Raw genomic sequence first — 10,000 nt, forward strand, 5'->3', positions numbered from 1 at the left:
ACAGCCTGAATTACTGCGTCACATCCACCCCTTTAACCAGGGCTAACCTGCTTATCCACGCTGTACGTCTGCGCAGACACCACGCAGCCTGAATTACTGCATCACATCCACCCCTTTAACCAGGGCTAACCTGCTTATCCACGCTGTACGTCTGCGCAGACACCACACAGCCTGAATTACTGCGTCACATCCACCCCTTTAACCAGGGCTAACCTGCTTATCCACGCTGTACGTCTGCGCAGACACCACACAGCCTGAATTACTGCATCACATCCACCCCTTTAACCAGGGCTAACCTGCTTATCCACGCTGTACGTCTGCGCAGACACCACACAGCCTGAATTACTGCATCACATCCACCCCTTTAACCAGGGCTAACCTGCTTATCCACGCTGTATGTCTGCGCATACACCACACAGCCTGAGTTACTGCGTCACATCCACCCCTTTAACCAGGGCTAACCTGCTTATCCACGCTGTACGTCTGCGCAGACACCACACAACCTGAATTACTGCGTCACATCCACCCCTTTAACCAGGGCTAACCTGCTTATCCACACCGTACATCTGGAAAATATCTGGAAACTGGAAACCAAGTCTTAAGGAACATTATTATTTTGGACCTGGTGGAAATACACTGAGAATCTGTCTGGCTTTGCATAGCCAGTCCCCTGATGTTTTTTTTGTGGTCGTTTATTCCATTTCATTCACATATTTATATTTAAGTGTGAATCACCCCCTCAGAAGACGACACAGAGGATATGAACCACACAAACACCACTTGCTGACAGACTGGGAGGTCGGGGGCAGGACTAGGGGAATTGGGGTGTGTGTGTGTAGATTTAGGGTTAGGGTTAGGGCCAGACCTTGGACAGGGCGAGGTAGGGGAAGGTGTCCATGGCGAGCTTGGTCTCCTCTCCCGACGCCCCCACCATCTGACCCCTCAGGATCCGCGCTGCCGACACTGTGGACACGCCCATACCTGGGAGAGGAGAGACAGGCGGTGTGGGTGTGTGTAAGGTGTGTGCAGTGTAAGGTGTAAGGGGGTACGGGAGTGTGGTTAGTTACCGTCTCCCAGGAACAGGATGATGTTCTTGGCTCGGTGCACGCGGGGCTGCAGTCTCAGTGCAGCGTGCAGCGTCTCTCTGGCCTGAGAGTTCCAGAACTCCGGCTCCTTCTCCCGCTCATCTGCGCCATGGCAACACAGAGAGGACAGCTCTTACACACTCTGCTCAATGCTCTCAACAGAGATGACAGCTCTTACACACTGCTCAACACACACGCTCTCTCTCTCTCTCTCTCTCTCTCTCTCTCTCTCTCTCAACACAGAGAGGACAGCTCTGACACACTCTGACCAACACTCTCTCTCACAACACAGAGAGGACAGCTCTTACACACTCAGCTCAACGCTCTCTCAACAGAGAGGACAGCCCTTACACACCCTGCCCAACACTCTCCCTCAACACAGAGAGGACCGCTCTTACACACTCTGACCAACACTCTCTCTCACAACACAGAGAGGACAGCTCTGACACACTCTGACCAACACTCTCTCTCACAACACAGAGAGGACAGCCCTTACACACCCTGCCCAACACTCTCCCTCAACACAGAGAGGACAGCTCTTACACACTCAGCTCAACGCTCTCTCAACACAGAGGACAGCTCTTACACACTCAGCTCAACGCTCTCTCAACACAGAGGACAGCTCTTACATACTCTGCTCAACACACACGCTCTCTCTCTCTCAACATAGAGACGACAGCTCTTACAAACTCTGCTCAAAGGGTTCCCTCTCTCCCACCGTCTCCCTCCCTCACTCCCTCCCTCTCTTTTTCTCTCTGACCACCAGACCGCACTTCCCCACACTGCTGCCAGAGTGCCGACACATGGAGAATAGGAAACACACACACACACACACACACACACACACACACACAGAATGCACACGCACGCATGCACACACACACACACACACAGAGCACACACGCACGCATGCACACACACACACACAGAGCACACACACACACGCAGAGCAAACACACATGCATGCACACACACACACACACACACACACACACAGGAAGGTAAGTAATACAGCACAAATTTTCCCTGAAGAACTTTAAAAAGCAGGCAGCACAAAAACATCAGAAACACAACTAAACACAGGTCTTGTACCAAATACACCAGTGTGTACTATATGAGTGGGATTTAACACACACACATACACAATCACTCACACACATTTACACACGCACACACACACACACACACACACTCACATGCACTCACACACATACACAGACATGGCACTACATTACATGGAGGTCACCAGAAAGACCTGCCTTCCTCAAACTGCCACAACACCATCACCATTCTCACCTGTGGAAGCGGCTGAGTTTGGGCCCCCCAGCAGGAGGAGGAGGAGGAGGATGAGGAAGAGGAGGAGAGGGGTGAGGCGGAGGCGCAGGGGGGAGGTGCAGCCCTGGGGGGAGTGCATGGCTGCAGGGAGATCTCCGTCTGCGCAGCTCTGGCCCGGCCGTACGCACACTGACTGCGCAGACCTCCAGCGGCTGCCTTATAAACCCCGGGCCTGTCAGCTCATTCGCTCGCAGTCAGCCAGAAAAAAAGAGAAGAAGAGAGACCACACAGGGCTGGGCCCAGCCCCTCTCACTCTCTCCCTCTCTCAGGAACCCCTCTCTCTCTCTCTCTCTTTCTCATTCCCAAATAACCGCCTTTTGTTTTTAAGGCTGGTTTTATCCCCCTCTCCTCCCGTTTGCACATTATTGAAAATGAAACGCAGATCTTGATGTGGTCCAGACTTTAATGCGCTTTTTTACGCTTGACTCCATTTCTCAAAAAAAAAAAAAGAATGGATCAGGGCGGGCCAATTAATGCCGCCATAAAACCGCATGTACTTCACCGTAGCTTTTTTAAATTCCTTCCATAGGCGAAATAAAAGAAAACAGCGCAACCTGTCAAGGGAGATCGGCTCTTCTTAAACGGAACGGTTTGTGGCCTGACTGATGAAAGGCAGTTACCCGGATAACGACGTGTCTACAAACTCCTGCGCTTACCTAGGGAAAACCAGGTCTGTTTGCACATCCGAGTTTGGCGCATTTTTCACCGGTGAGGTAGTGGAGGCCGAACCTGCGCTTTAAAAGTGTATCTTTGTTAACTTCGTTCGCGCTAACGCTGCAGTTTACTCGCGCACGGAGCTCGCGGGTTTGACGGCTGCCAGCTTCCTCGCGCCGATGAGTCACGGAGAAGCAGCGGAGCCGGCGCTCAGCGGTTAGCCGAACGCGCTCGGGCCAGACCGCTCATAAAAGCGAAATCTGAGCCGGCCCTGTGGCTTTCAACGGGCCTCACATGACGCGGACGCGCCACACGAACCAAAACACAGGGAGGGAAGCCGGCTCCACCACACGGCATTGTTTTAAGCGGATTCACTTCAGCAGGAGAGCGGCTAAGCCTTTCAACAGGGGCACGCTAACCAAAAAACCTCTTCTGAGGTCTTCGTATCGTTCTGTTTACGCTTTCTTCTGACAGAAGAAAATGACAGGATCTCCCCCCCCCCCCATACACAGATCATTAAGGGGCTCTCCTGTGATTAGACGGGAGATGTTGTGTATCGGAATATAAACGCAGAGATAATTAGGCCACATCAAGACAGGACATGAGCAGTCTTTTTGGCTGGGAACCGCGGATGAGTGGCAGTTTGCGCGGCGTTAGCTAGCTTGCATGTCAACAAGGACATAATCCAAAGATGTGTAATAATGAGGTCCCTGCGAGCAGATTCCCCAGGGAACAAGCGAGCAAACCATATTCTATACCTCCTGCTGCAGCAACTCACTTCTGCTAAAGGAACGCACTTACCTTTCACTCCTCCAAAGACTAAACGCTGTCCCACTGGAGAGGGGACAGAGACCAGGAGGTGCAAAATACACACACACAGAACAAATGCTCTACAAAACCAAAAAAGGTCTCCTCTCATTTCACAATACAGTCAAAGCAATGCAGCAAAGGGACAGAGGAGGAAAGCATCTGAAACACAAACTTCTAGGCAGATATGTTGTGCAAAATGTGTTTCAGATGCACGTATTGTAAATATGTATGAATGCATGAATGAAGAGACCACTCATTCCTCAGGGGAGGGGCGCATGTTTAATGTTACTGGGCTGTGAGTCAGATGTATATTTGGTCTTTGGTATTTTCCCATGATTTACACACAAAATGTCATCTCAGCTCCCTGGGGGGGGGGGGGGGCAGGAGGGTTTGTTTCGGGGGGGGGGGGGGGGGGGTAGGTCTGTTTCCAAACTCTCAGGGTTGGGGGAGAGGAGAACGAACCGGGCGTGGCAGATTGGGAGAAAACAGCAATTAGCCATAATTCTTTAGCCTTGTGTTTCCTTAAACAGCTTCATGGATATCATCCTTTCTTGTCAGATTAATCTACAAGGCCCAAGTCCTTATCTCTGTGGTACTGCTGAAACTGGACTTAATTCTAGGGCAGGGATCGTCCAATGATGGTCCGAGACCTGCTGGTGTTCACCCTCCCTTTACCTGGGAGTCAGGTGTGTTCACCCTCCCTTTACCTGGGAGTCAGGTGTGTTCACCCTCCCTTTACCTGGGAGTCAGGTGTGAAGCCAGTGTCATATGTAATACAGATGTGCTAGCCTACTGTACTAGCCTGCCTACTGTCTTATACCTCTGTACCACCTGCAGAGTAACCAATGCTGTTTCCAAAGTAACCAAACTACATTTCAATTGTAGGTTATTGATACAATTGTTGGGATCCAATTGTTGACAATGCTGTCGTTTATTTTCAAAGGGATGAATGTTTCATATTGTATTATTTAAATGAACAATTAGGACTTAAAGGGCGAGGGATGACATAATCCGCCTCTTTAAAGGATCTTGTAGCGTGGTCTTAGCTGATTTACACACATATGACCTAGAATCACACAGCTGGAAACACGTTTAACCCAACAGAATTACCCAACAGCCTACAGAACCACAGAACCTCATGCAAACTGCAGACGCAACTGAGTCTAATGACGCAGCAGATATTGGTCTGCTGCGGAGGGTGGAACACCAGCAGGTCCACCTGGATCTCTCCATTTCCCTCGGGGATACCACACTCACGCCATCACGCAGTGCAAGGAACCTCGGCGTGGTGATGGACAACAGACTGTCCCTTTCCGAGAACATTGCGGCGGTGACCCGGTCATGCAGGTTCTTCCTATACAACATACGGAGAATCCGCCCCTTTCTCACCCCCTACTCAACCCAGCTCTTGGTCCAAGCGATGGTTCTGTCCCGCCTGGACTACTTCAATTCCCTCTTGGCTGGTCTCCCAGCGTCCGCCATCAGACCCCTCCAACTAATCCAGAATGCAGCAGCTCGTCTGGTCTTCAACCTTCCCAAATACTCACACGTCACCCCCCTGCTTACTTCCCTCCACTGGCTGCCTGTCATGGCTCGCATCAAATTCAAAACATTGGTGCTAGCCTTCCAAGCAGTTAAGGGGTCTTCCCCAGCTTACCTACAAAAAATCATCAGACCCTACACCCCTGCCAGACCTCTTCGTTCAGCCTCCACAGGCCGCTTGGCACCTCCCCCTCTCTGAACCTCCACCTCACGCTCACGACTACTGTCTGTTCTGGCTCCACGGTGGTGGAACGAACTCCCCGTTGAGGTCAGAACTGTAGAATCTCTCCCCACCTTCATGCGCAAACTGAATACGCACCTCTTCAAGCAGCACCTCTCCCCATCCCTCCCTACCTCCCTGTGATCCTAATTGTTGTCTCTGTGATTTACTTTGTGTTTTGGTATTTTTAGTTGGCTAGGTAAGCAGTATTTGGATAGTTAAGTTTGGTCACTTTTGCTTTGCTGTTTGTTCATTTGCTGTTTAAAAAAAAAAAAAAAAATAGGCCCTGGTCCTTATCTTTGTTGTACGGGTAGCAATTGAAATTGTACTTCCCTCTAGGGTCTTTCTGCGCACTTAGCCCTGGTAATGTGTATGCACTTTGTTGTACGTCGCTCTGGATAAGAGCGTCTGCCAAATGCCAATAATGTAATTTAATGGCCTGTTTGATGGTCCTGGCTAACTCCACCATAATGCCTTTCAGACGAGACCAGGCCAGGATCTTTGTTTTAACAAGCTCAAAGCCTCAGGATTTACGGCACAATAAACCAGGATACGCATGACGTACAAAAAAAAACAAAGTCTTGAGAGCCTTGATTTCCAAGATTCACTTACGCAGAAAAAAAACGGAGCAATGTTGAGTCAAACCATACAAACCAAAAAAGCCATACATGTCCCCGGTAACCACGAAAATGTGAAACACACACACAACATGCCAACCCCATGTGTTCTATGAATGTGCCATCCGGTGCAGCGTTTCAGCGTCAAGGAGTTCCAGGTTCTCTTAACTCTTTTTGTAGCGTGTTTTTTGGAATTCTTCAAAATTCCGTGTCAGTGTTCCACTGCCTTCAGTCACCAGTAGCGATTGTGACATCAGCATTAGAATGTTCAGCTCAGAGCGTTCCAGTCATGCATGTGTGACCTCACGCCCTAAAGGGCTATTATGAATGGAGTAAGGGTGTGGAGAGGTCTTACCTGGTTCTCTCAGGACAGAGTCACATCCATTCAGCAGCAGGAGAATCAGCCCGAGTCTGAGTCTCATGGTTCCGATGTTGGGGTTTGCCTGGCCGGGTCTGTTCCGCGTCAGCCCCTCTCCCGTCTTAACGCAGAGTCTTCCCAACCCGTTCCTCACAATGACCGACAGAGGTTCTCACGTCCGGGGAACACCACAGTCAGAAATGGCAGAGTGACTAACACTCTGGTTTCCTCCACCCCTGCCCAACAGACCCCCCCCCCCCCCCATACACACACACACACACATAGCAGGAGGGAGGGAAGAAACAGGGAGGAAAAAAAACCCTCCAAAAATCTGCATTCTCGCGTTTGCCTCAAGACATGCCATCTACAGTTTCCCCCCAAAAATGTTCCAGGGCTTTGATGGAGGCCTGTCTGACTCACCCTTAGCCCCCCCCCCCCCCCCCCCCCGCACAAAGCTATGCTCCCCATTCTTGATCTAGGAGCCCCCCCCCTCCCCCCCCCAATTCCTCATAGGCACCAAGTTTGACTGTAAGACTTAATCTCCACACTGGAACACGGGGGGGGACCTAAGCACAGCAGCACCTGGTTCCTACCTGACACTCACATGTTGTTTTGGGAAAGAAGTGGCTAGTTCCCGTCACTGCAGAAGCTATGACGACGGGACGATTTTCATCACAGGACGGAGAATGTGAGCGGTCTCGTGTGCTTCCGTGCCTCTCTGCATGAAGAGGCTGAACCGGGCCGCGGTGCTAGCTCCATTTCACAGCCTTCACTGATCGCCCCGTGTCTCTGGAGTGCGTACAAAAGGGCTTATGCAGTTGCAGTTCCTCCCAATTCCAATTCGGGCTAAATGGCTGAAGAGAGCGTTCTCAAAGTGGCTGTCAAATAAAGGACCAAACTGTGCAAAAAAAAAAACTAACAAAGACAACCGAGGCAAGAGACATTTCAGTATCCTTTTTACACAATGGAAGACTAATCCAGGTTTTTGCTGCCAAAGAGAGGGAGGGAGGGAGGGAGGGAGGGAGAGAGAGAGAGCGAGAGAAAGAGAGAGAGAGAGAGAGATCCCAGGCAAACTGACCTTCATGCTCTTCAAGGCCAGAGTGGATATCCAGGTGCAGGTGAGGACACTATACATGCAGCTGTACATATTTTAGATGACCACAAATATAGTAGCATCAAAAGTCCCAAGAGCAGACACTGCTTCAGAAACCAAATGGATCATGGGATTGCAGCACGTCTTTCAGAACCATGGCCCATGGACCAACACCGATCCCGAACAACATGGCCGCAGGTCCCCAGCAATCACAATCATAATGAAACGCACGATGTCGTTCACCTCACAATGAGTGGCGATCCCTGGCACTGCTGGTCCACACACTATGTTAGGTACAGACGAGCCTAAGAAGATGTGACAAGTGCTTGTCACTGGGGTTTTACCATATAGGTACATGAACTTGTACGGCTAGTCAGCAATATATAATTAATTTGTACCTTGGAAAACGTTCTCATTTGTACCCAAAGAGAACATTACCGTACTTTTCAGGCTACACTTGGGAAATGTTATCGTTGAAGAACAGAAATGTACCTCCCGTGTAACTTCATTTCTGGGAGCGCAGGCTCGGAAGAGGTTTTGGGAAGCGGTGATTTAGTGTGCGCGCTGAAAGCTTCGAGCGTTTCCCCTTCACAGGAAGTGGAAGCGTGCCTGGGCGGTCGCTGGAGCGTGGCGTTCCTTCGCTGGCGTTCCCTTCGCTGGTGAACACCTCCGGTGAATGCTCGGCCTCACGGAGGTCAGCTCTCGCCACGGCGGGGGGGGGGGAAACAAGGTCAGCCGGGGATTTATTTACCCAGAGAGACACGCCGGAGTCAGGAACCCGCAGTCCCTCCAAAAACATCCTAGCCGACTGATCCTCACGCCCGCAGCTGTGCACAGGGTGAGAGACGGCCGGGAAGATTTCACACATTTAGGAATTGACATTGTCGGAGCATCTGCCTGCTCAAATATACCACCCGACGCTGAAAAGCAGAGCCTTGCTCAAAACCCTGCAGCCAGACGAACATCTCGGAGGAAGAGACGGGCAGCTCCACTTCCTGTAGCTGGGCAAAGCTTGTGTATCGGTTGTCAGGGACAATTGACAGTAATAATAATAATAATAATAATAGACCCTCAGAGAACATGATGCTGACATCCTGTGATACCTGCCTGTTCTAACAAGTCTCTGTCAACCCCAGGCCTGTTCCTACGCGCTCAGAAATAAAGTGACAGTGGAGTTACAGTTTTGTTCTTCAAGGATCAATTATCCCAAATGTACCCTGAAAGTACAGTAATGTTCTCTTTGGGAACAAATGAGTATGTTTTCCAAGAATAAAAGGTACAAATGATTATTATGTATTGCTGTCTAGGGTACCTCCAAAGAGACACTTTGTGTCTGTAACTGAACATGGTAATTGGTAATTGTACCTTTTTAAGCATATTTCTGAGAGTGTACAGACCCCAGAGCCTGTTCTTATAGAACCCTGTATAACCCAGGGTCTGTTCCAACAGAACCCTGTAGACCCCAGAGCCTGTTCTTACAGAACCCTGTAGAACCCTGGGCCTGTTCTGACAGAACCCTGTAGACCCCAGAGCCTGTTCTGACAGAACCCTGTAGACCCCAGAGCCTGTTCTTGCAGAACCCTGTAGAACACAAGGCCTTGTTCCTACAGGTGAACCGACGATGAACAGTACGGAGTGTTGATTCGAGTCGCGGAACCGTTTGGGACAAAAGCTTCCTTGAAGACGGAGCCAATAACCGACCGGGCCTGGCGACAGCGCGATGCTGAGATGCTTTTCCCCACAGCGGCTCAGCCCCGAGACGACATTTCCACACCTCCCAATAAGAGAACGGAGGAACCAACTGTGAGCGCGTTTCTGAGCGGCTGTAATTATGTTTGACAGTGGAGGCCCGGGGGACTGACTGTGCTCACAAACAAAAGCCCGTTTATACCCAGAACAGCTGCTTCGACTGCCCCGACTTCAGACGAGAAGATCCGGGAAAAGCCACGAGGTTTAAATCCCAAATTCCAAAAAGTCTCCATCACTAAGTCAGACGATTGTACCTAAATAAACAGCAGGAAAAACAGGTCGTCTCATTATAAAGAGGAAAGTAATGTCAAGTGTAATGTAGACATTGTGACATCAAACATACACATACTTTTAAAGATTTTAAAGTTAAACTTGTATTATATTGTGAATATTGTACAGCATTGAGTTGAATGGGTTAATGGATTTACAGTTCTTTAACCAGAAGCTTTATCAGTTTGAAAGTGAGCTTTTGGTAAACACAATTAATGTCGTACCAGCGAGCTGTGCCAGGTAATGTTCAAGGTTTTGAATACCGTA

At 49.9% G+C, this 10,000-nt stretch overlaps 1 protein-coding gene across 1 annotated transcript in view; it reads right to left on the minus strand.

Annotated features, from left to right (window-relative positions):
• LOC133125970 (intestinal-type alkaline phosphatase 1-like) overlaps nt 1-10,000 on the minus strand; it is a 65,555-nt gene that overhangs the window by 8,717 nt on the left and 46,838 nt on the right. Inside the window, exons 7-8 of the mRNA XM_061237730.1 lie at nt 1,068-1,187; nt 866-981 (exon numbers count right to left, since the gene is read on the minus strand). Of these exons, the coding sequence (XP_061093714.1) occupies nt 866-981; nt 1,068-1,187 (236 nt within the window). The remainder of the gene's footprint in view (nt 1-865; nt 982-1,067; nt 1,188-10,000) is intronic.

This window comes from Conger conger, chromosome 4, assembly GCF_963514075.1.
Source record: "Conger conger chromosome 4, fConCon1.1, whole genome shotgun sequence".
Lineage (NCBI taxonomy): Eukaryota > Metazoa > Chordata > Actinopteri > Anguilliformes > Congridae > Conger > Conger conger.